The 26,069-nt window shown below is 38.2% G+C and overlaps 1 protein-coding gene across 3 annotated transcripts; it reads right to left on the reverse strand.

Annotated features, from left to right (window-relative positions):
* Positions 1-4,813: 4,813 nt before the first annotated feature.
* On the reverse strand, positions 4,814-26,069 carry LOC100735894 (granzyme B-like). Of its 3 annotated transcripts, none has more exons than XM_063246177.1 (5): positions 9,295-9,430; positions 8,153-8,300; positions 7,555-7,690; positions 7,143-7,400; positions 4,847-6,527 (listed from the first exon to the last, which is right to left on the reverse strand). In XM_063246177.1, exons 1-5 carry the CDS (start codon positions 9,347-9,349, stop codon positions 6,384-6,386), a joined length of 741 nt encoding a protein of 246 aa, XP_063102247.1. In that variant the 5' UTR covers positions 9,350-9,430; the 3' UTR covers positions 4,847-6,383. The 3 variants fall into 3 exon arrangements, with proteins under 3 accessions (XP_063102253.1, XP_063102247.1, XP_063102241.1); XM_063246171.1 differs by lacking the exon at positions 9,295-9,430 and adding an exon at positions 25,929-26,069 and having other exon boundaries at positions 4,848-6,527; XM_063246183.1 differs by lacking the exon at positions 8,153-8,300 and having other exon boundaries at positions 4,814-6,527; positions 9,295-9,541.

Raw genomic sequence — 26,069 nt, forward strand, 5'->3', positions numbered from 1 at the left:
TTCTGAAAGTTTGGTACACACACACACACACACACACACACACACACACACATAGAAGTTGCATGCTTACTATACTGAAAACTGTCTATCCCTCTTACAAGTTGTCAAAACAACACTGGAAAGATTTCAGATCAGCAAAAGTAAGTGATCTCATAATTAGAGATGTCTTTTGAATAGTGACTCTAGAAGTCTAGATATTTTCTTTGCAGGCAGTTCTTGCAATAGAGGGAGGAGGATACCTTAGTATGCTCGCAGGTTACAATGGGTTTGGGTGGAAAGATCACTAGAAAGATTTCAATGCAGCTCTGAGTTTATCTTTCAGTTGAAAGAGTCTTTGGTTTAGAATTCTGGACATTGTTTCAGTTACATGGCTCAGTTGCCTATTTCTGGATTTCCTGATCTCATTTGACAGGGACACTATATGCTATAAAAAAGGACTTACAAAGGTTTTTAACTATAATGTCACTTAGTTTGGGAAATGTGCGTATCAACACAGCTTTTTGAATCTCTTTCAATGTCTAAATTTCTATATACAATACTTCTCCCTGAGTTTCTGTACATTTTCATATACATTGCCACACCTGTATTCATATTAAATATGTGGATTGTATATGAATACATGTGCAGACCATACAACTAGATTTATATTTGTGTGTGTTCATGTACATCATTTCTATATGTTTTTGTTGCTTTGTATGTATTCATTTTTACTTTTTCAAGCATACCCTGGACCACCTGTGTCCCAGGAGACACTTTTTCACTCAAGTTAGAATTTTTAAACCAGTTGCTTCAACTTATTATGAAGATGACAAGGGTCATTAAAATATTCTGCTACTCTACCATATTCCCCATGAACAAAAAGAAGGCAGGTGGCAGATAACTAGAAGATGATACTGTCCCAATGTGAAAGTGAATTTTAAGTTGGTTGTGGGTGAGTATTTTGGATGAGGGGTCCTTGTGCACAATGGTAACAAGACAACACTCCATTTGGCATCAGGATGACAGGGAATGATTGCTCACTATGCTTGAGCCAATAACATCCTAAAATATGGATACAGTGTCAACAGTTTGTCTCATAGCACAAGTGTGGTCTGTACATTAAGCGCTGTCTGACTTTGAGGGGTCACTGTGAACTTGGAAACGAAACATGTAGCATTAACCCTTATGGTTTGTGGGTTTGGGCTGTTGTTCAATTTTCTGGTGCGATGTGAGCTTCTTTGAATCTAATGTTCTTTAAAAATGTAATGGTACATGGTATATCTTCCATGTTTGAGTTTACACTACCCTTTAGGTAAACCGTAAAATGTGACTGCTCTTTTTTGTTTTTTCTCTCTGTGTGACTGCATCTCACAGTGAGTACACATTTGGAAACCTTCAGACCAGAAGATCTACACAGTCTTTCTAATTCCCTATTTGCTCTACTAACTTAAAATGGGACAATGCTCATGAACATTTTTAGTGTAAGATACGTAAATGCTGTTATCCTAAAATTTTTCATTTATGTGGATTTCTCAGACAGATTCAGGCTAACCAAATTAACAGGCATTGGTTACAAGAAGAAACAAGGCATTGGTAGACTGTCATATGGCTGAAGTTTGTGAAGGTTTGGAGGTCTCCCACCAAGCTTGCCTTTGAACCTCCAGCACCTGGCACCTGCTTTATATCTATTTGCTGATGAATAACATATGAGTGCTTTCAGTCCTTTTGAAGAAAAATCTTGTAGTTATTCTAAAGGTAGCTACAACCTGGGAAGGCACATATGGTCTTGGAGCAGAGGCTATGTTGGGATTGGTGAAGCAGGGTTGAAGCTATTGAATTCGTTCTTGTCTCAGTGCATGCTGAGCTCATGAGGGTTGTTGGGCCAGTTGGGATAGTTTTGTTTGTATAGCCACGAAATGAAAGTGAGAGCTCTGGGGAGAGTTCTTGCCTGATTTATCTCTATGACTATCCTGGGACCAGCAAATGCTGACCTCTTAGAATCAAATAAATATTGCCTTCAGAGCAAGACTATTTTGATTTTTGTGGCTTTCAAACCCAGATATAAAGCAACAATCTCACACAGGAAAAGTGACATATAAAATGAGAGAACCCACAGTAATTACATAAAAGGCTGTTTTTCTGTGTATCTACTGTCTAACATACAGTATAAGCTGAAAATAATCTATGTATAAGTGGAAGAGGGAATGGTGATTTCTAGTCCTGTTGTAGATGTAGTCACTCTCACTTAAGTGGTCATTACAGACTGGTAATCAATCATGGAGTTCCAACTCAGAGACCGTTGCCTTAGCAATGACCAAAAAGGACAGGCTGAAAGAAATCAGGATGCTGAGTGTCCTCTCAGAAGGTGGGCTCTGAGCTTAGGAGCAAGATATTTCTTTCTGAGGACTGACAGTGCCCTGCTTAGTGTAATGCTCTGGCCCAGCTTTCTTTGGAAATGTCCTGCCTTGTTTGTCCTCTATAGATAGTGTAGAAAATAAGCCAATATCCAAAAGTGACCTAGGAAGAATAGTATAGAAATAAATCTGCTAGGAATCTCATGGAAGCCTTGAGATTGTGGACAGTGAAAGGTGGAAGAACAGAATCTCGGGCAAGACCAAGACTGAAGCTTCTGGCTGAGCCCAACATTCCCTGGCTTCAAGAAGATGTACTGCTAGGAGAGGAGAGCATGCTCCATGCTTTGCACCTAAATAGATTGGGCTGTCATTGGCACTAATACTCTGTCCAGGAATCCTATGCTAGTGTTTCTCCAAAGGGCTAGAGATCACTGTGCTAAGAAGTTACCTGAATTTCCATTTTTATTGCTACATTATTCATAAGAGTCTAGAGTCAACTTGTGTCTATCAATGATTGAATAAAGAAAATGTGATATGTATGTTTTAGTACTATATATATATATATATTTCAGCCAAACTAAATTAAAAAGAGATCTTGTCATTTGCAACAGCCTGGATATACCAGGGGGCTATTATGTCAAGCTCGAATAGCCAAGCGCAGAAGAACAATATAAGTTGTTACTTACATGGGGAATTGAAAACCATTGTAGTTGTAGATACAGAGTACAATAGTAGTTGTCACAGGCTAGGGATTCAGGAGCATTTTGAGGTGTTGCTCAGAGGGCACAAAGTTTTAGCTAGACAAGTGAAATAATATTTTTGATATCTATTTGTACATCACACTGATCATACTTAGTAGTGTGTATACATCACACTGATCTTAGTAGTGTGTATACATCACACTGATCTTACTTAGTAGTGCATATTTCAGAATTGCTAAGTGCAAATTTCAGATGCTCCTAGTATAAAAAATCATGATTATTAAACTGTTGGTTATGCGCATCAGCCTTAATCATTCCAAATTGTATATATATATATATATATATATATATATATATATACCATAACAACTCTTAGAACACTATAAATATCTTCAAGAAAAGAATGTTCAAATAATATTTAAGTACATTTGATTGAGTAAATCCTGGCATGTGAAAAATAGTATTTGGTGAAAGGAATGGGAATTTATATGCATTCATTTCTTACTGTGCTTTAGAGGATATACCAGCTACTGTGGATACGTTATATAAAACTCCAGTGTGGGAGATACCTATTACTAACTACATGTGTAGATAAAAGAGGATGAGAAACCTTAGATAGTATTTCAAGTGGAATGGAGGTAACAGTTCACATCTATGTCAAAATGCAAACTTCCATTACCTTTCCTTGTAGATAATAAAAGTCACAAATTGGTAGATCTCAACTCAGCTGTCCTAGTAAGGTAACCTGGTGCAGTCAGCATACCCCTGTGATGGACTTCCATTGACTGTCATTCACTGTCACTAAGGGTCAATTCAGCAAATACTATCTTCCCTTAGACATCAGGATCAATCATCTACATATCATCATGGCCCACATAAGCAGATGACAGCTGCCTTGTTATTCAGGAAGTAAGACCAATAGACCAGCAAATTTCAAGATTGTGGCGATAGAGCTAAAATATGGACTGGCAGTTACAAGACCAGGGCTGCTGGTAGGCTGATGGTTAGGGAATCTGGCTCAGTCCAAGCTCTCTCCTAACTTCTGCATTACTTTTGGTCCTCACTATCTTTTACTGGGAATCTCTTTCTTTTTATTTTTTAGAGTAGGATTGGGACCAATCTACAGGAATACTTTTCAAAGGAGTTTTAAACTACAAACCCATTTCCGCAAAGTAAATAGAACCCGGGAGTATTCATGTATATGACTGGAAAACTTACTAAAATATTATTTTTTGTTTTTTGCTTTATTTATTTTCTTTATTTTTTTTCCCTGAGGAAGGAGCCAGATCTTCAGTAGGTGTTAGGTGCAGGAATGTTGGTTTTCAGGCTCAAGTCAGAAGCTGAGTTTTCCTTGTAAAGCTACACAAGACAATTAATTATGAGACTGTGATGTAGCATGCTCTGTAAACAGATGGGAGAAGGCATGCCATTGAGAATTACATGATCTCAGAGTGAGATTTAACTCTGTGCCACAAAAGAATGTAGTAATTTGTGTATTTGAGACATAGAGGCATTAAGATTGAGCCAAATTCTGTAAGGCAGTGTGGATATAAGTGACCTGACCCTGCAGCCCAAGGTGGAGGGAATGTTCAGCAAGGTAAACAAAGCACCCACAGGACATTTGTTCAACAAAATGCCATGCACTTTGTTTTCTCTAAGCTATGAACTTCTCTACAAAGAGAAGTTTGGATAATATTAGATATAATGGATGTATCAGTAACATTCATGATGACTTAAATATTACAGATATCTCCCCATTTTTTCCTGTGGTGGCCTCCCAGACTCAGGTTTGATTCTTCAAAGGGGGGCACTGTAGTGCTGACAGGTATTATGGTTTCCAGCAGGTTGACTGGGCATGTGCATTTCCTATAACTGGATTTTGTATGATAACATTTATATCTGTTTCCTTTCAAACAAATGAAAATAAGCCTGCTTCATTATCTTATCACTTATGGGCCCTCTTTTGAATCATTTAGCAACTTCATATCTGAAAAGTGTGTGACTACGGTCATTTTTAAATTTCATACAGTTTTGAAGTATCATGTGATAATGTTGATAGAAACTGTAAGCAGAAATATAAATAAGATGTTTTATTTCCCAGGTTTTCCACACAGGCTTCATTGGGCAATCTGGAGGATGGAGAAAGAGTTAAGTTCGAAAGTCTTTGACCATACCAGCTTCACTGGGATCTATGATTATGTTCATCATAGAACCTAAGACCTGGTACTATTTTTTGTTTTTTAACTAGGACTGAGCTCAATAATTTGTGATTGCCTGGCAGGTGCCTTGGCAGGTGAACTAATCCCCAGCCTCTGGCCTAGCACTTTGTACGCACTAATACAGAAACTGTTCCAGTATTGTCACAGTAAGGAGGAGATTATATTGGTAAATCCCGGAAAAGTTATGGGAATTCTAATAAATAAATTTCAGTCTACGAATTCCAGTGAAATTCATGCCATGAATAAAGAGTTAAACCAGTATCTGTAGTTGTGGGGAACCAAGGTATTCCTGGGTCCAGTCAGAACAATAGCTAAGCAGAATAAATGCCACCACCCAGTTCTGAACCAAGGTTTCATTAACTTGTGAAGAGAGACAGGTTTGGGTCCTGGATTGGGAGATTGGAAGAGGTTACAATATCAAATCAGTGTGGCCTCATAAGGGGAGTAGTTGGTAGACAGTGACAACTCTCAGAGGGATAAAAATGGGCAGCCAGGTGGCTGTAAGCCAAGGTTAGCCTTGGTCTTAGAGCAGAATGTAGAAGGAAACAAATTTCAGGTGAAGATAAAGAGTCAGTCAGGTTAACCAGCACTCCATGTGTATCCCTAAAGCTGTGGGAGAGAAATGTCCTGTTCAGGAATATCCTTCCTCTATGGAGCCTGATAGGGTCCTGTTGCGACCTCAGTGGTGCCTGGATGAACTCCAGGACCCATGAATTCATCCCCTTCCCCTCTACATGTGACATAAAAGGAGTCACATGTTCCACTAGAGCCCTAGAAAGAAAGATGTCCACTTTTTCTTCAGTTGGTGCTTAACTGTAGCCCTTGCAAAAAGAGAGGCTGTGGAGAAGCTAAAGTGTATAAGGCAAAGCTTGGTAAAAGTTTTGAGAGGGGATTTGGAAAAGTATTGAGTGGAGAAGGAGTGGAGGAGGCAGAAATCATCAGAACTGTGTCACTGTCCTGCTTAGCACAGAGTTGGTCCCCATGAACCAACATAAGTGAGCAAACAAGAAACTAGCCTTCCACTGAGATGAAACATTTATTTAGTTGCTGGCATCTGCTCTAGAGTGATTCTAGACTCAGCTCCAGGTAAGATGGTTGCTCATAGAGGGGATTTACTTTACTGTGTGCAGTCAGCTCTGTTTTATAGTATTCTTTATCCACTGTTGAAACCATGAGACTTTGGTAAAGATACATGGTGTTGTTCCATTCTTTGATACATAGGAGAAAATGCCCTGTGCCACATTATTACACACCAGGGGGCCTCCAGAGTCACCCTGTAAATAGAGAGTGAGTCTGTGAACCATGGCACCACTTAACTTCTCACTTCCATTATTCCAAACCCCCTCATGCAGTAATGATTGTAAGGTCTGCTTGTGAGAGATTAGAGGGAACTACAGGCTGTTAGCTGCTGAGCTCTGACTATGGGCATTTTCACTCTTGGAGCCAACATTTGTCTTCAGCCCCAGGTCTGGACCTCACCCCTGTAGAGTTGTGAGGACCATTCATTACAGGCCAGGGAGGCTGATGACAAGGTCTGACAATGAGCACACATGATTAGCTCATTGACCAAGAGGGCTGCCATCTCAGAGGAGGTTATAATTCCTGCACACCAGGGAAACAGTTTTCTCATGCCTGTGCCATGAGCTCAGGCAATGTGTTACAAAGTGAAGCTTCCAGTGGTGTTTCCTTCTCCAGAGGCCCCTTAGTAAAGTGGTAGGGGCTTTAGGCTTTAGTACCTCCCAGCTCAGGCTTCTCCCTTCTTCTCTTTTTGGGGAGAAACGTAACAGCCTATGGGGTGAAGGAATCCATGATGCTTCGGTCTCCTGGTACTAGATCTGTCCCAAACACTCTTTCCCACAAAGCCAATTGTGACAGATGCCTCGTCGTACCTTAAACGAAGTATTGTTAATCTTGGGGTCTCCCACACAAATCTCAGTAGCACGATCATACTTTTTAAAGCGGTCCTCACACTTCTCGTCATTCTGCACTACCATCTCCACTTCCTGCAGTGTTTTTGAATGTGTTCCCTCTGGGAACAATCGTCCCCATCCAGCCACCTGGCACCGGGTACCTGGCTTCACCTGGGTCGTCCCCTTGGGCAGCTTGAGGAGCTGCACAGCTTTAGTCAGCTTGGCCTTTTTCTCCAGCTGGTGGAAAATAAGTAAGGAAGTCCAGTTCAGTGTATGCTCCTGGGTATGCACAGTGTGATGGACATGATGGCAAAGAGAGCAGGGGCAGGGTGCCAGTGGGAGTGGCCACCATTCTTGTGGAGAGCAAGAGTGACAAGGACATGTGCCTTACCTTCAGCAGCATGATGTCATTGATGCGTTTTCCCCAAATAAAGTCTTGGTGAGGAAACGCATTTTGTACACGGAAGACCTGCTGAGTGTCCTCTTGTTCCTTGATGTTGTGGGCCCCCAAGGTGACCTCTATTTGGCTGTACACAGAGACAAGTGGATTGGTGGATGGAGAGCTACAAAAGACACTACCCAGGATCTGTAAAAGCAGGCCACAACTGAAACAGGGTACAGCTGTAGAGGACAGAGGGCTACCCGGCTGAATGACTGTCCCTCCGTCTTAGTACTGAGGGAGGGCACCTTAAGCACCAGAGGTTCTCAGTGGTCAGTGCCTCCAGGAAAGGACATGAAACTGCTTTTACTTTGCTTGATTATGCCAAAGTATGGTCCTGGGTTTACATGTAATCAGGTTTGATTGCCCTGGTTTTCCTTATATCAGGAATTTTTGGTGCTAAGTTGCTTCTCTGCCCTTGGGATATGATGACCCTTTCTCACTCTCCCCAGTCCTCCTCATGGTTATGTCCATGAGCTCATCGAGCTGCCCAGAAAAAATGCACTGAGAACGGTTTCCTATAGACTGTGAACCCTTTTTCCTTTCTCACCCATGTAAACAGTGAGAAGCTGTCAGCACAAAGTCCTCTTGAATCAGGAAGCCACCACAAACTTTCCTAGATTTCTCATGCCTGATCCTAAGGTAAGCCATGTAGGGGCGGGAGTGGGGTTTGGCTTCATGTCCCCCGATGATCTCTCCTGAAAACATCAAGAAGACTTGGTGCAGCCACTGAGTCCTTGAACAAGTATCTTACAATCTCTGAACAGTTGGACATTTGGGAGGTTGCAGTTCCTTGAAGTGGACAGGAACCTAGAGGAAGATGCCTGAAATTGTTTTCCAAAGTGCAGGAAATTAAGTCTTGCTCTACAAATCCTTTTCCTCTGTTTGATTGGAGATGACTATATGTATCAGGGGAAAATAAAACCTCTGAAGCTTTTCATCATTCCTCTGTAACTTTTTACTTCCCTTGAGTAAATAAAACCCTTCTGAGTCCTGTGATGTCTAGGATGATGATGCTTCATCCTGGCAGGCTCTAGGTGTACTGTAGGTGAGGTCTTAACCTCTTTTTAAGGCCCGACATATAGAGGGTGTCTCAAATCTGTTCCCTGTCAGCATGAAGGAACAGCTGCAGTTAGTGTCTGGTTAGTAGAGCAGTGCAGATGGAATTCAGGAAAGCAGAGAAGTGTGAGTCTGCCTCTGTGGCTCCTACTGAAAAACAGAGAAGCCACTGAAATCCGGAGGAGGAAAGCAGAGCTGGAGAAAGTTAGTAGGAGTGAGGAGAGGCATCAACAGAGATTTCATCCATTGTGGGGAGCTCTGGGCAACTCTGCTAGGCAGTTATGAATGCAAAGACTTTCCTCTCCCCTGACCGGGATGACGGGCCTATTCTGCCCTGTTTAGGAGTGCTTGATATTTTCTTCTTTTTACTTCTCACCTGCATGAACTTTGAAGAAAGCCTCTCTAGATGTGCAAGCTGAGTCTTACTGAGGGTACATTACCCACTGTCTCTTCTTGAAAACAACCTCTGGTGGCTTATGCAGTGTCCTAACTGATTCCCTCAGGTGGAATTGGAGTTCAGGTTCAGAGCAATGCTGGCAGACAGAAGATTCTGGGGGTGTTGCAATGAAACAGGAGATTCATGTGCTCTGTGAAATAAGATTGGGCCTCTGGAGGGTGGAGATGGTCACTCACCTGCCTCTGCTCTGGGAAGCAGAAAGAAAGCCAACAGGAGCAGGAGCAGCTGCATCTTCCCAAGAATGAAGAAGAATCTCTAAGTCAGAGCTTCTGAAGATTTGTCCATGTTGTCTTTGAGCCACCAGCAGAGGAAAGGGGAGGAGTTGGCTCAGTGACCTCATGTTTGTCACTGGTTTTGTGGTGCTTTACCCTGAGAGGCTTTCTAAAACAACACACTACGGCCATTGCCTCCTCTCATCATGACACCTTTTAAGTGTATGAGACCCGTATAATGACCACAGCTGGTGAGTCAGATCAAATCATGTGTTCCTGTCCTCACCAGAAACCCAGGTGTGCAAGGTGGGTCTGTAGCATGTGGTATTGGCCAGGACATTCTCATAAACATGGGTTCCCAGTGACAGAATTATCAATGCCAGGTTTCATCAGGGTAGTTTTAGAAGCATTTGAGTATTAGGACCATCTCTTTTGCTAGGAGCAAGCATGCTGGAGAGTGAGCTGACCATCTGATGAAAGAGACAGAAATCCAGGAACAAAACTTCAGAAAGGCCACAGTGGAGCAATGTACTTAGGATTAACAAAGCTTGGCCAGCATCCTATCAATCTATCTGGTGACTCTGACATCATAGTAGCCTCCTTCTAACTGAATGCTAAACATCTCTTATTTAATTATAAATATTCAGTGTGATGGAGTAGGACTCTCTTCTCAATATTTTTAAAAAAATGTCTGCACTTGGAGTTTTTGGTCTAAATTAGCAAATTGCTGTGGGTCCTTGCAATTCAATCTATGTCTTGACAAAGTTTACTCCCATTGCTTTGGTTGTGCTGTTGTGGATCCCATCAGAATCTCCTAAACTAAATACGGTGGTGTTTTGGGGTGTATATGAGGATGGTGATCCCTTGTTTTTAGGGCTCTTATTCTTTTCTCTTCTTCCCATCCTATATGAATTGAGAGTTGCTTGCCCCATGAAATCCTTCTGCCATAGTGTTCCTGTTTTGAAGACTGCCTGCCTGTCCACTGCAACCCTGTTGCTCAAGGGCCAACTGTAGGTCTGAACAATTCGATTTGTGATTTAAGCTTCCTGTTCATGTTTTACATGTTTTTCTATAAGGAGTATTACACTTGAGAAGAAAACATTCTGGTGTATCTTCCTTTACAATAGAGGACCATCAACATTTATCAAAGCGGAGCATGTTTTTAACTGAACTTTCCCAGTAGTAAATAATTAAAAAGCAAAATTTTCTTTCTGACTGTAATTATAATGCATATTCATTAACAGAATTCAGAGAGCTGGAAGGAAAAATAGCATCCATTTGTCTATCTCCCCCCGACAACTGAAAATTTTATTATACATATTTATGTTACATAATGATTATACTTATTGTGGGAATTTTGTATGTAATGCGTCTTATTTCTTCGTGTCCTCTTCTTGTCTCCTCTCTTTCCCCTCCTTAAACTCTTAGTCCTCTTCTTCTCTGAAAAAAATCGATCACTCTTTCTTGTTATGTATCTTTTATTTGGCTCTTTAATTTATTTATACTTTAGGTTTCTTATAAAAGAAAAGCCTTGTGATATTTAATGTTGTGTTGATTGTTTGTTTTACTTAACATTGTGGTCCTAAGTACAACCATTTTCTACAATTACTCATGTTTGTCCTGCCTATAGAACAATAGTACTCCATTGTGTACAATGCCACATTTTGAAAATGCATCTTTTGCTGGGCAAACAAACTGTGTGCTTCTAAGTTACAGCTGCTATGAGTTGTGCTACTATCAACATGGATATAAGTATGTTACTGTAATAACTTTTCTTGCTCTTTCAGGAAGATAGAGAACCTGCTATCTTTAGAAGGGAGATAAATGGGCTGAATAGAAGTTTACTTTTAGTTTTCTGAGAAATCACTTTACTGATTTCCATAGTCTTATATACAGCCCATTAAACTTATGTGGTGAGCATATTAACTCAGTGCAATGCTATAGAAACAATGTAATTTACTTCCTATTGTAATCAATCTTAATTAATCTTACAACTTAAACACTTTAACCACATTTAAAATATCCAATTACTCAGTATTACATTAATAATTGTTTCATAGTGTTATTAAAAATTTAATATGCAATAAATTTCTAAAGTTGTAAACTAAAAAAGCAACATACGGTGTAAATAATTAAACTCTTCCTGATCTTTGCTCAGTGGCATAAACAATTAAAATTATCTGATTTTCTTCACTCATTAATACTTAGCTATAATGTTTTGAAGTATGATCTAATACATTTTTTGTGTAATATTTGCATTGAAAAATTTAACAAGGGATGATGCTAAACACATTTATGACTCATTTTTAAAACTGAGGGGAAGTTAAAATGTTACATGTGTAACTATTTTCAAGCATACAATTCAGTAGAATTTATGGCATTCAAAATGTGCATTTGGAATTTCAAAATATTTCTAGCACCTCAAAACTCTGTTATAAATATTAAATGATTGCTCCCCATTAACCTTTTTCTCATCATCCTGCTCACTGCACTGCTAATCTTTTTTCTCTATGCACTTTATTTTGAATATTGCATGGTTGGATCATGTTTCTAAAATCATTCTTTAAATCTTTGGAAAGTTTAAACTATTTACATTTAAAAGGATTACTTATAACGAAGGGTTTTTTATGACATTGTGCTACTTGTTTTTTATGTCATGTGTTTTTCACTCATCAGTGTTCTCCAAACTGCCTTGGCATTTCTTATAGGCTGGCATATTTAAAAATTCGGGATATATTATTTTTTTGGTTTGATTGTTACTGGTGGTACTTGAGGTTGAACTCGGGATCTTTGTAGTGAGCTACATCCTACCTTTCTCTTCAGTTTTTACTTTGAGACAAGATTTCATTAAATTCCTTTGGTTAGATCTTTGGTTCCTGCAGCAGCCTTCCAGAGTCTTGGGACTGCAGGCATCTACCACCATCCCTGACTTACTGCTGAGTGATGAAGTATAGCTTCTCTAGATGTAGAATCCTTGGTTGATGGTTTTCTTTTTCTTTTGTCTTGGTACTGAGGATTGAATTTACACCCTGCACTTGCCAGGCAGGCACTGTGCCACTAAGCTATATATCCTGCGCAACAGGACTTTCTTTCTGCACTGTAAGGAGATGGTCCCAGTGCCTTTGGCCCTTAACGTTTCTAATGTGAGATCAACTGTTAATCTCATTGAGAATCATTTTCTGGGATGAGTTGCTTCTGTTTTGCTGTTTGGAAGGTTTTCTGTTGTAACAGAAAACCTTTTTCTGTGTGTTGTAACAGTTTCCTTGTAGTAACTGCCCTTTTGAGTTTTGAGTTTAACCTGGTTAGAAATTTTGAGCTTATTGGGGTTGTGTATTCTTATACTTCATCATATTTGGGAAGTTGGGGGCCATCGTTTATGGAAATGTATTTGATTTTGAAATTATCTATCTTTCTTAAGCATCTTGAACTTCCATTGTCTCTCACTTTATATATGTATATATATATATATATCTGATATGTATATATATTTATATATATCTGATATGTATATATATTTATATAAATATATGAAATAAGATAAAAATATATATGATATATATGATATTGAATGTGTCCTATAGGACCCTTAGGCTTTGTTCATATTTCTTTATTTCTTTCATTTCTCAGACTGAGTTATTTCATTTTTATGAAAAACTCACTTGTTCTTTTCTTCTCTATGTTCAGATAGTTGGACTTTGTTAGTGAACTTTTCATTTCAACTATCATGCTTTTAAGCTCCAGAAATAAATATTTTTGTTTTTATGAGTATTCTTAACTTTTTTGTACATCATGTCTGGTTTCGTTTAGTTATTTGTGAGTTCACTTCTGTGTTTTGAGCATTTTAAAGTGGGCAGACTTAAAACCTTTTGTTATTCTATCCAATGCCTAAGATGTTCAAAATGTTTTAAATATACTTCATTTTTTTTGTGAGTGGGTGATACTTTATTATTTCTTTTCATTCTCTGTACTTCTTTGCTCAAAACCAGTAATTGGGTGTATAATAAATGTGAAATTTTCCTCACATTGTAAAGTTTATTTTCCTTTCCATAGCATTTTGTTTAAACAGGGCCCAAAGGTTATACTTTATCTTTCTAGAGTGATGGGTTCTTTCTCTTCTCTTTTTCCTCAGGGTCTCATGCTGTGAACATTCTCACCACATCTATGGAAGATGGGGCAGATATATATTTTGTGGTAGGTAAGAAATGTGCTGAATCATTTACCAAAACATCCCATGTATGATTGTAAAATTGATGTTAAAGAAACCTTTGTATCTCTAACTTCTGCTTGCTAATTATTGTGCTGTATCTTCTATTATCTTGCATTGGTGTGACAGACCACGAATACAAACCCTTCTTCTAGTGGGGTTCTGTTCCCAACTAAAAAAATTAAGAACAACCTAATGCATATATGTAAAAAGAGCAGGCAGCCTAGACCATTCCAGGCTGTGCTTCAAAGTGTGCTCTGTTTGAAATTAGATATCGCACAAAACTGAGAACATTGCTGTCATTGTATGTGTCTAAATATTACTCCAAAGCCTCATGCAGTCTTAAATGTGCCTTTTTCAGAGGAAGCTAGATCTAGAATGTATGAAACTGAGATTGATTCATTGTGCAATGCTAAGATGAAAGGCTTTGGGATTAAGGGTGTGAGTGATTCCTGTTCTGTGTAACCTGGATAAAATACAAGGGATAGAAAGTGCCATGGTTGTCCCTTGTCCAGTTTTGTTGCTTTCTCCCTGACATGAACAGTTTTCCCACTGCAATGCCTCTCTTCCATGCCATCCTGTCTGGAAATCAGTCAGTTATGGACTGAAACCTGTGCAAATTGTGAGTTAAATAAGCCTGATTCCCTTGCAGTTTTTGTGTTGGGCATTTTGTCTTATTCATGAAAGAAAAGTAGTCCTGAGAGTTTTATTGGTGGCACAGTGCTAGGGTGACTTACTGAGCAACCCATTGCTACCTTATTGTCATTAATTCTGTTTGCTGAATCATTTGCCCAGACTTCCAAGATGAGACTTTACAGTGCAGCCTGGCATACTCAGATGTCTTTCTGGACTACACTAGATTCTCCAAAGCTTTGACTCTCACCTTGAGGCTCCAAGGTGTCTGTTCTCCAGATCCCTTTGGCCTTACCCGTTAAGATTCTGAATGTGCAGTTATGAGTTTTTAACTACATATGCACAGATCGTAATTGGTACTTAAGAACTCCTGAGGACATAATGGGAACTGGATTTAGTGGGACTGGTATCAGTTCACATTGTTGGTTCAGGTTCTTTCTCTGCAGAAATCTCACTGGTGTTCTAGTCATCACAGAATCAGTAAGACCAGGGTTTTATTTTTTGCTATATTTTATAATGGGTTAAATGAAGAAGAATTAGTTAGTTGTGAAAGGTTTGGAGCCTGGGTGCTGTGAAATGTTTCTGAAGGAAGGATCTTTATGGTGCAGTGAACTGCTGGCTGAGCCATAAATATCTGAAGAAGTAGGGTAAAGGCACATCATAGCTATCCTGAAATAATTTGTGACTACTACTTAGTAGCAGAATGTATGAAACAAACACAATAAAAGGGAAGATAAAGGGCATCATTATTAATCCATACCTTACCGGGTTTTAACAGGGATTTATTTAGTTTATCCAACTGCAGTTTTCATATCCTGCACTGGATCTACATTTACACATTCTAAGATGAAACAGTCAGAGATATTAAGTGATGTACCAATAGTCACATGGTTTCTGAAAATTTGGTACACACACAAAGAAAACCCACCCACCCACCCACACCCACCCACACACACACACAGACACACACACACACACACACACACACACACACACACACACACACACACACACCACACACCGAAGACTCATGTTTACCATACTGAAAACTGTCTGTCACCCTTAGAAGTCGTCCAAATAACACTGGACAGATTTCAGGTCAGCGAAAAGAAGTGATTTTATAATTAGAGATGTCTTTTGAATGGTAACTCTAGAAAGCCTAGATATTTTATTTTCAGGCAGTTCTTGCAATAGAGCCAGCAGGATATCTTAGTATGCTGGCAGGTTACAATGGGCTTTGGGTGGAAAGATCACTAGAAAGAATTCAATGCAGCTCTCAGTTTATCTGTCACTTGGAAGAGTCTGAGGTTTAGAATTCTGTACTTTGTTTCAGTTACATGGCTCAGTTGCCTATTTCAGGATTTCATGATCTCATTTGACAGAGACACTATAGGCTGTATAAAAGGCTTTAAAATGTTTATAACTATAATGTCAGTTAGAATGGGAACGATTAATGTCAACACAGCTTTTTGAATCTCTATCTCTAACTTTCTATATGCAATACTTCTCTCTGTGTTTCTGTACATTTTCATATACGTTGCCACACCGGTATGTATATTAAATATATGCTCTTGTATATGATTACATATGCAGAACATACATGTAGATTTGTATCTGTGTGTGTTCATGTACATCATACTATATGATTTTGTTTCTTTGTATGTCTTCATGTTTTACTTTTCAAGCACAGCCTAGAACACCTGTGTTGCAGGAGACATTTTTTCACTCAGTTAGAACTTTTGAAGTCAGCTGCTTCACCCTTATTATGAAGATGACCTGGACCATTAAGACATTCTGCTACCATGTACTCCATGGACAAAAATAAGTGTCCATGTACTCCATGGACAAAAATAAGGCAGGTTTCAGGTACCTAGAAGATGATATTATCCCAATGTGAAAATGAATTTTATACTGGTTGTTTGTGAGTATTTTGGATGAGGGGTCTTTGTGCACAAGGGTAACTAGACAACACTCCAGTTGGCAATAGGATAACACGGAATGATTGCTCACCATACTTGAGCCAAGAACAGCCTAAAAACATGGATACAGTGTCAACAGTTGGTCTCATCGCACAAGTGTGGTCTGTACATTAAACGCTGTCTGACTTTGAGGGGTCACTGTGGGCTTGAAAGGAAACATGTAGTATTAACCATTATGGTTTGTGGGTGCGGGCTGCTGTTCAATTTTCTGGTGCTACGTGAGCTTCTTTGAATCTAATGTTCTTTAAAAACATAATGGTACGTGGTATGTCTTCAGTGTTTGAGTTTAGAATACATTTTGAGGTAATCCATAAAATGTGACTGCGCTTTTTTAATTTTTTTCTCCCTTTATGCCTGCATCTCACAGTGAGTGCACATTTGGAAACCTTCAGACTAGAAGATCTACCCAGTTTTTCTAATTTCGTATTTGCTAAACTAACTTAAAATGTGACAATGCTCATGAACATTTTTAGTGTATGAAACATAAATGCTGTTATCCTAAAAAATTTTCACTTATGTGGATTTCTCAGACAGATTCAGGCTAAGCAAATTAACCTGGGTAAAGAAACAAGGCATTGGTAGAATGTCATATGCCTGAAGTTTGTGAAGGTTTGGAGGTCTCCCAACAAGCTTGCTTTTGAACCTCCAGCACTTGGCACCTGTTTTATATCTATTTGCTGATGAATAACAAATGGGTGCTTTCAGTCCTTCTGAAGAAAAATCTTGTAGTTATTCTAAAGGTAGCTACAACCTGGGGAGGCACCTATGGTCTTGGAGCAGAGGCTATGTTGGTATTGGTGAAGCAGGGCTGAAGCTATTGAATTAGTTCCTTTGTCACTGAATCCTGAGCTCAAGAGTGTTGTTGGACGAGGTATGAGAGTTTTGTTTGCATAGCCAGGAAATGGAACTGAGAGCTATGTGGAGAGATCTTGCCTGATTTTCCTCTACAACCATCCTGGGAACAGCAAATACTGACTTCTTAGAATCACTCTCAGATAAGTTGAGACAAGAAGAAGACCTACCTGAATAAAAGTCCCTGTTAGTCCATTGTAAAATCCCATTAGACAAAGACATGCTAATAAATAGAGACACAGAATCAGGTCAAGGTCATTTGACAGTGAAGTACTAGGCCAAGAGATCTTGTGCAGCAGGTTTGTTCTCCACATTGCCTGAAGGCTGTAAATGTCTCGCAAAAGCAGCCCCACAAGATCACAAACTTTTAGCAATTTCTTGTGACTTTCAGCACTATTTTTTTACGATTTGACTGTACAGTGCCCTTTCACAGACTGGGTGACAGTGGAACTCTGTTGGCCTGGGCACAGAGCTGTGTTAACTCTATGCTCCGGACGCACCACACACAGTGCATTCATCAACTGCTATTTACAAGGATGAAGAACAGATAGCATATAAAAATATGTCAAAATTTTCTTAGAAGCACCTTGAAAACTCACTAAAAATTGTAACCTCTTTCAGTGAACCGTTTATGGATGCATTAGTTTCACGAATCAGGCCACAGATGCCATTAGATTTATGTTTGCATTTTCCCCCTTGAAACAGTGAAAAGAAAAATATAAATGTTTGGATATTCATATACATTAGCTATATTGTAGAGTTAAAGTGTAACACAGGACCATTTCTCTTTACATACTGTAGACCAAAAAGTGAAAAAAATGCTTTGGTGTAAATGGTCCAAATTTTGATACTGGTTTAGGAAAGACCATGGATGTAAGAGACAGTTGGGCATGGGGGAAATAAGCAGTGTGTCAGCTTCCTAGCTCTCCAGCATGCCTGGCTGTCCCAACCAGGTGAAATCATGTGCAGCCTGCCTGGGCTTTATTTATCCTCATTGCAGAGGAGACAGAAAAATATAAAGGAGGTCCTGTTTCACACAAGAGTTTATAAGCTATTTTCTTGCTTACTCATAAACGGCTATCATGTTGTAGTAACTTCTATCATCATTTCAGGTGACTGCTTTCCTTTTGTCCCTTACAGGTAGCTTTTGAACACATTTACGTCAGTGTTATCCCTTTTGTGACCTGGCGGATTACTCAGTTTCACCTAGTGCATACAATGCTCTCAGGAATATCATTTCTGTATTTGTCTCAGTATTCTGAGGATATGCAAATGAAATAGGTTTGCTATCTTATTGTGTCCTTTCAATTTGCACTTACCGTATGTATTTCTCAATGCTATCTGATAAGTTTGGATAGAGGTTTATCCACGTGCAGGCTGTTTAAAGCACTTGGTTTTAGATAAATCATTGCCAGCCTATGAAGTTAAATTATTTTCTTTATAACTAGTGATTTTCTTTTGGGAGAGTGAGGGACGAAATAACTGCTTAGTGTTTTTAGCCTCATTTTCCCTAGGGCTCCTAAAAATGCAGCCTGACCTTTATAATACTATATTATGTGGATACATCATGGCTCCATCTACCTAATTTGTTATTATTGAAACTATTTCTAATTTCTGATAATATTAAGCAGTAATGAAAGTATAATCACTGAGAGCTCAGTGTATGCTGTGTGTAGTGTTGTGTGTGTGTGTGTGTGTGTGTGTTCCTGTGCCCGCACTTTCATTTTGGTTTGCAGGATGTTCTCCCAATAGTAGAATTACTGTACTGTATTAATGTCAGTTGTCACAAATGTTGCACCAGGGGAAAATGTTCGTAATGTGGGACACTGCACATGTGTGGGAACAGGGATTTGGGGGAAATCTCTGTATTTATCTATCCAGTATTCTATAAACCTAAAATTGCTGTTAAAAATTGAAGAGATTGCTGTAACATTAAAAAGGTTCTTTAAAACAAACATAAGCCCAAAGGAACAAGCAAACAAGCCAGTCAAGATTTTTAGAACAGTTGATATAAGTAAAGTAAGAGTGCATGTAAAAATAATCATATCAAAACCATATAAATCATAATTCAGAATAATTCATTATAAACACATGTCCTGTTTAATACATTGCAAAAGTTAAAAGGAGAGTGAAAATACAAATACACACAGAATACCAGTATAGGTGGAAAAGTAACAGATAGTACTCATTTTTAAGAAAATAGCATTTGAAGGACATGTACAGTCCTTCCATGAGGAATATCAGTTTAATTTCTTAGGAAGGTATATTAATTTTAATTCATTTTATTGAATATAATTGACAAAATCAAATTTACTTAAGTTGCACAGCATCATGTTTTGGGATAGCTGTGCACTATGAACCATTGCTACAATCACCTTAAAAAACATGACATTTTGACTCCTTCTGCTTAAAATGTTTTATAGTAGCACAAGTCAGAAATACTTTTAATCAAAAAGAATATGTTATCTTCATCTCATTCTCAGAGTTATTAAACAGTTAGTGAATACCATTCTCAAAGATTTCATATTTCTATATTAATGCATTTTTGAAAATAAAACAATGTATCATGTTCCTATATAGGATTTTGTACCCTGATTTTTCACCTAATGAAGTGTACTGGACACATTGTTACCTCAGTAAATTCATGTCAGCATCACAATAACTTAATGACACACTTAATAACTTTTTCCATTCAAAATAGTGCCTTGATTACAACTTTCTCTTGCTCCTCTTTATTTCTTGTCTGTGGTCAAATAATAGTCTACCTACTCCTTTCATGTCATGTTTTAAATTCCACATATTAGGGAAAACATACAATATTTGTCTTTCTGAAACCTATATTTTCATTTAACTTGATCACCTTCAGTTTCATCATTTTTGCAAAAATCTGATTTGATTTGCTTAATGGCCAAATAATATACAATTGTACGTATACACCACAATTTATTATTATTATTATTATTATTGTTGTTGTTCTTTTCTTTTAAAATTGAAAATAGAAAACAGAACAAAACAGAACAAAGCAGATCAGAAGAAAACAATGTAAGTGACATAGATTTCAATGCAAGACTGTAGGAGATCTACCATGGCTAGCATGTCTCTTGTTTCCTTCTAAATTGCTGTTCAGATCTTCAAATACAATGAATTCATACAAAATAATGTAGTATAAAACAGATAGAAATAGAGTAATCTAGGCATTACAGGCCTTCAAAACCAGACAAAAGAAAATCAACAATAACTGTCATAATGTCTCTTGTTCTCGTCAAAATAGAGCAGTCCATACCTTCACGTATGTTGAAATTCAATAATGAAAACAGACTAAAACTATTCTGAACAAAGAATAAAAGCATTACTGGATTTCACAGCATGATGATATGGTGTCAGCAGTGGATAGCATAATGTCTCTTTTTCTTGAAAGTATCTGTTCATCCTATCATGTGTAATATAATTGATTCTCTTAAACAGTTTAGGAGAAATTCTAGACATTGATAAGCCTCTACATGTACACCTATCCTTTCTGTATTATCAGGAAAAACAAAACAAATTATTAGAAAAACAAGAAACAAAAATGCAATTAAATGATGATAGCTAAGTGCCCAAAACAATGACAATATGGGCCTGCACATCAAGGTGACAGGAGCATAATCAGGGTTGTTACTTTGTATTGTGATCTTCACAAGTGTTCCTCAGATCACCAGACCCAAACATGCCAAATTGTTCCATTCCTATTAATGTCAACTGTTTTGTTCCAAGAACTATTAGAATTTTTATCACAATCATCTTAGCTATCCTGTGTGTTTACACAAATTTAGATATTTTTTACTTTCCCTTCCTATTTCTTTTTCCTCCTTTTCTCTGAGATACTCTTTTTTCTCCTTAGAGCAGATACTTTCCCTATCACTGTATTTACTGAAGATTTTGTATCTTTTATACTCTAATCATCTCTTACACTAGGGAGACAGTACAGTATTTACACATGTGAGTTTGATTTGTTTCATGTGAGTATTGTGTCAAATTGCATTCGTTTACCTATAAATATCTCAATGTGATCATTCTTCATAGCTAAGTAGTACTCCTTGTATAAAAGTACCACATCTTTTTTATCCATTCCTCAGTTGATGGGCATTTAGGTTGTTTCCAAGATCTGGCCTACACGGATTGTGCTGCTATAAACATGGGTGCACACATATCAGTGAGACCTGATGTTTTCACTTCTTCCGGAAATATGCCCAGAAGTGGAATATTTGGGTAAAATGGGACTTCTAAACCCGGCTTTTAGGGAACCTCTAAACTGAACCACATAGTGGGTGTACCACTCTCCTGCACCAACAGTGCAGGAGGATTCCTTTTTCCCCACACACTCTCTAGAATTTGTTGTTTGTGGTTTTCTTGATCCTGGCCATTGTGTCTGGAGTGATATGCAACCTCAATGTGGTTTGAATGTGCATTTGTCTAACAAACAATGATGATGAACATTTTTTTTTCATGTATTTATTTGCCATTTGTATTTCTTTATCAGACAATTGTGTATTCATCTCAGATGCCCATTTTTCGTTTGGGTATTTGAATATCAGGGGAGGGAAATTTTAAAATTATTTGTATGTCCTGGACTGATGTTCTTTGAGAGAGAGTTGACTAAGATTTCTTCAAAACTCATGGGTTTCCTCTTTACTCTGTGGAAGATTTCTTTCTTTCAACCTGCAAAAATTTTTAATAAGACAAGAACCCAGTTATTGAATTTGGGAAGCATCCCGTGCAGTTTGATTTTTGTTCATGAATTCTCTATCTACCCTACCAAGTAACTCTTCAAGATTTCTAACTACTTTGTCTTGCAGAAAATTTAGTTTTATTTTTTGTGTTAATATTTAGATATGTTTTCCATTTTGACTTAAGTACATGGTAATAGGCATGGGTCTGCCTTTATTTTTGGCATGTGGAGAGCCAGTTTTTCCAGCAGCACTTCTTAGAAAGACTATCTTTCTTCCAGTGAATGTGTTTGGCTCCTTTGTCAAGGATAGGGTGGCTGAGTGTGTTGGTAGTTGTAGTTGTATCTTCTAATCTATTCTGTTAATGTTCAAGTCTATTGTTATTTCAGTACCATGCTTATTTTATTGCAGTCGCTTTGTGTATTAGTTCAAGTCAGGAATTGTGATGCTCCCAGCCTTGCCTGTGTTGCTGAGAATTTTCTTTGCTACTCTAAGTCTATTCAGTTTTCAGATGAATTTCAGGAAAGAATGCTCTAGATCTTTGAGGTACCTAGGGATATTTTGTGAGAATGGCCATTTTCACAATGTTTATTCTTCCTATACATGAACAAGAAATTCTTTTTGCATTTTCTGAGATCCGCTTCATTTCTTTTTTGGGGGGAGTATCATAATCTTCCCTAAACAGATAGCTCTTTTGCTTCTTTTGTTAGATTGATTCCTAAGTATTTTATTTTAAGATGCCATTGTGAAAGGTGTTGCTTCGCTTATTTCTGTTTCAATGAGTTTGTTGTTTGGGTATAGGAAAGCTATTGATTTTTGTGTGTTGACTTTGTATCCAGCAACATGACTGAATTTAATTATTATAACCAGGAGTATTTCAATGGAGTTTTAGAAGTCTTCTATGTAGAGTATCATGTCATGTGCAAATAATAATAATTTAATTTCTTTTCCCATCCTTACTTCTTTTATTTCTCTCTATTTTCTAATTGCTCAGGCTAGTATATCTAGCCCTATAGTGAATAAGCGTGGTGACCATGGATATCCTTGTCTGGTTCCTGATTTTAGAGTATAGGTTTTCAGTTTTTGGACTTTGAATATGATGCTAGGTGTTGGATTATCGTAGATGGCTTTTATCAGATTGAGATAAAGACCATCTATTCAAATTTTCTGTAAGGTTCTTACCATGAAGGAGTGTTGGACCTAATCAAAATCTTTTTCTGTATCTATAGAAATGACCATATGATTCATATTTTTGGGTCTATAGATATGGTGGATAACATTTATTAATTTGTGTTTGTTGAATCATTGATGCATTTCCTGGGATGAATCCCACTTGGTAATGGTGCATAATCTTCTTGATGATTTGCTTAATACTGTTTCTCAGTATTTTATTGAGAAATTTTTACATGTATGTTCATTAGGGAGGTTGACCTGTAGTTCTCTTTTTTGGGGTCTTTCTGTGGTTTTGGTTTTAGAGAAATACTCGCTTTCACAAATGAGTTAGGGAGAATTGCTTCCCTTCCAAGTTCACTGAAGAGTTTGATGAATGTCGGCAATAAGTTTTCTTTCAATTTTTGTAGAATTCTGCAGTGGGCTATTCTTTGCTATTAAAGTTTTTTATTTATTTATTTAAAATTTTATTTGAAGAGAAAATAAAAGAACAGATAAAAGGGTAAAAATAATACAGAATTTGAGAAAAAAAAACCTAAACAGTAAACACTAGTTGATAAATTACAGTTTTTTGCCTTAGAAATAGTTGTTTAAGCTACAAAATTAAACCATACAAAGTAGACATTCAAACATTCAGACTGCAAACAGTTCTGCTCAATGATCCAAGAAAAACTTAGTAATATGGTTATCAATCCTACACACTTAACCATACCCCAGTTATGTCCTTTAGAGCATTTTCCTGTCTGCTTTACATAGCAATTACACATTTGGGGTTTTATTATTCCTACATTTTTTAATACATTTCACACTAGAGACACAATGTGATTTTTATAAATATGATTTTTATTTATTTCACTTATAAGGATAGAGTCAAGTTGTCTCCCTTTACCTATGAATGTCTCGAGATAATCGTTGTGCTGCTGTGAACCATAGGGCACATATGTCACTGTGCTATGAACATTTCATTTTTTCTGGGAAAATATCCAGGCGGGGAGTAGCTGGATTGAATGGAAATTCCAAATCTAGTCTTCTGAGAAATCTCCATACTGATTTCCATAGTGACTATACCAATGTACACACCCACAAACAGGGGAGCAATGTTCATTTTTCCCAACATCCTAGCCAACATTTGTTATCAGTTGCTTTGTGGATGGCAGCTATTCCTTCTGGAGTGATGTGAAATCTCAATGCTGTTTTAATATGCATGTCTTGAAGGACCAGTGATAGTGAACATTTCTGCGTGTATTTATGTGCCATTTGTGTATCTTCATTTCAGAACTGTGTGTTCATCTCAGAAGCCCATTTTTAGAGGGGCTTTGATTTTCGGGCCTTAATATAATTCTTTATATGTTCTGGATATAAGTCCTTTGTCTGAGGAGTTGCTGGCTAAAATTCTTCCCAATTCTGTGGGATTTCTTTTCACACTGTTGGTGATTTCTTTCGAAGTGCAGAAAATTTTCAATAATATGAGATCCCAGTTGTTGAATTTTGAAGTGTTACCTATGAAGATTTTATTTTGTTCATGAATTATCTGCTTAGCCCTATGTCTGCAAGACTTCTACCTACCTTGTCTTCCGGTAGATTTCTTATTTCCATTTTAATATTTAGATAGTTTATCCATTTTGACTTTAGTTTTGTGCATATTGACAGGCATGTGTCTAGTTTCAGTCTTTGTCATGTGGAGAGCCAATTATTTCAATGACATTCATTAAAAGGCTGTCCTTTCAGTGAGCATGATTAGCACCTTGGTCAAACATCAAATGGCTGAGTGTTTTGGTAGTTGTCTTTGCATCTTCTAATCTGTTCTATTGAATCTCAGGTCTATTTCTTTGCCTGTACTCTGAGATGTCTTTCCTGTAGATTGTGGACTCTTTTTCCTTTCTCACCTCTGTAAACATTGAGCAGCTGTCAGCACAAAGTCTTCTTGAATCAGAAAGGCACCACAATTTTTCTAGATTTCTCAAGACTGATCTTAAGGTAAGCCATGTAGGTGCGGGAGTGGGGTTTGGCTTCATGTCACCCGATGATCTCTCCTGAAAACAAGAAGAAGACTGGGTGCAGCCACTGAGTCCCTGAACAAGTATCTACTTACAGTGTCAGAACTGTTGGGCATTTGGGAGCCTGCAGTTTCTTGAAGTGGACAGGAACCTAGAGGAAGATGCCTGAACTTGTTTTCCAAATAGCAGGAAATTGAGTCTTGCTCTACAAATCCTTTTCCTCTGTTTGATTGGAGATGACTATATGTATCAGGGGAAAATAAAACCTCTGAGGCTTTTCATCATTCCTCTGCTTATTTTTTACTTTCCTTGAGTAAATAAAACCCTTCTGAGTCCTGTGATGTCTAGGATGGTGATGCTTCCTCCAGGCAGCCCTCTAGGTGTAATGTAGATGTGGTCTTATCATCTTTCCTAAGGCCTGACATGTAGAGGGTGTCTCAGATCTGTTCCCTGGCAGCATGAAGGAAGAGCTGCAGTTAGTGTCTGGTTAGTAGAGCAGTGCAGATGGGATTCTGGAAAGCAGACAAGTGTGACTCTGCCTCTGTGGCTCCTACTGGAAAACAGAAGAGCCACTGAAATCCAGAGGAGGAAAGCAGAGCTGGAGAAAGTTAGTAGCAGTGAGGTGAGGCAAAAACAGTGTTCCGAGGACAGAGATTCCATCCATTCTGGGGTCACTGAGCTCTGGGCATCTCTACCAGGCAGTTGATGAATGCAAAGCCTTTCTCCTCCCCTGACTGGAATGACTGGCCTAGTCTGCCCTGTTTAGGAGTACTTGATATTTTCTTCTATTTACTTCTCACCTGTATGAACTTTGAAGAAAGTACCTCTAGATGTGCAAGCTGAGTCTTACTGAGGGTACATTACCCACTGTCTCTTCTTGAAAACAAACCCTGGTAGCTTATGCAGTGTCCTACCTGATTCCCCCTGGTGGAATTGGAGTTCAGGTTCAGAGCAATGCTGGCAGACAGAAAGCTCAGGGGTTGTTGCATAAGGACAGGAGATTCATGTGCTCTGTGCAATAAGATTGGGCACCTGGTGGGTGAAGATGGTCACTCACCTGCCTCTGCTCTGGGGAGCAGAAGGAAGTCCAACAGGAGCAGGATTAGCTGCATCTTCCCAAGAAGCAAGAAGCATCTCCAAGTCAGAGCATCTGAAGATTTGTCCATGTTGTCTTTTAGCCCCAGCAGAGGAAAGGGAA

The sequence above is a fragment of the Cavia porcellus genome, unplaced genomic scaffold (genome assembly GCF_034190915.1).
Source record: "Cavia porcellus strain 051 isolate PalLab524CR breed Dunkin Hartley unplaced genomic scaffold, mCavPor4.1 scaffold_1, whole genome shotgun sequence".
Taxonomy (NCBI): Eukaryota; Metazoa; Chordata; class Mammalia; order Rodentia; family Caviidae; genus Cavia; species Cavia porcellus.

Coding starts and splice junctions, on each gene's coding strand:
- LOC100735894 (XM_063246171.1), bottom strand. CDS start 26,037: ATGGACAAATCTTCAGATGCTCTGACTTGGAGATGCTTCTTGCTTCTT. Junction 7,691..8,152: donor GCTTCTCACTGTTTACATGG/GTGAGAAAGGAA, acceptor CTCTGTGTACAG/CCAAATAGAGGTCACCTTGG. Junction 6,528..7,142: donor TTAACAATACTTCGTTTAAG/GTACGACGAGGC, acceptor CTCTATTTACAG/GGTGACTCTGGAGGCCCCCT.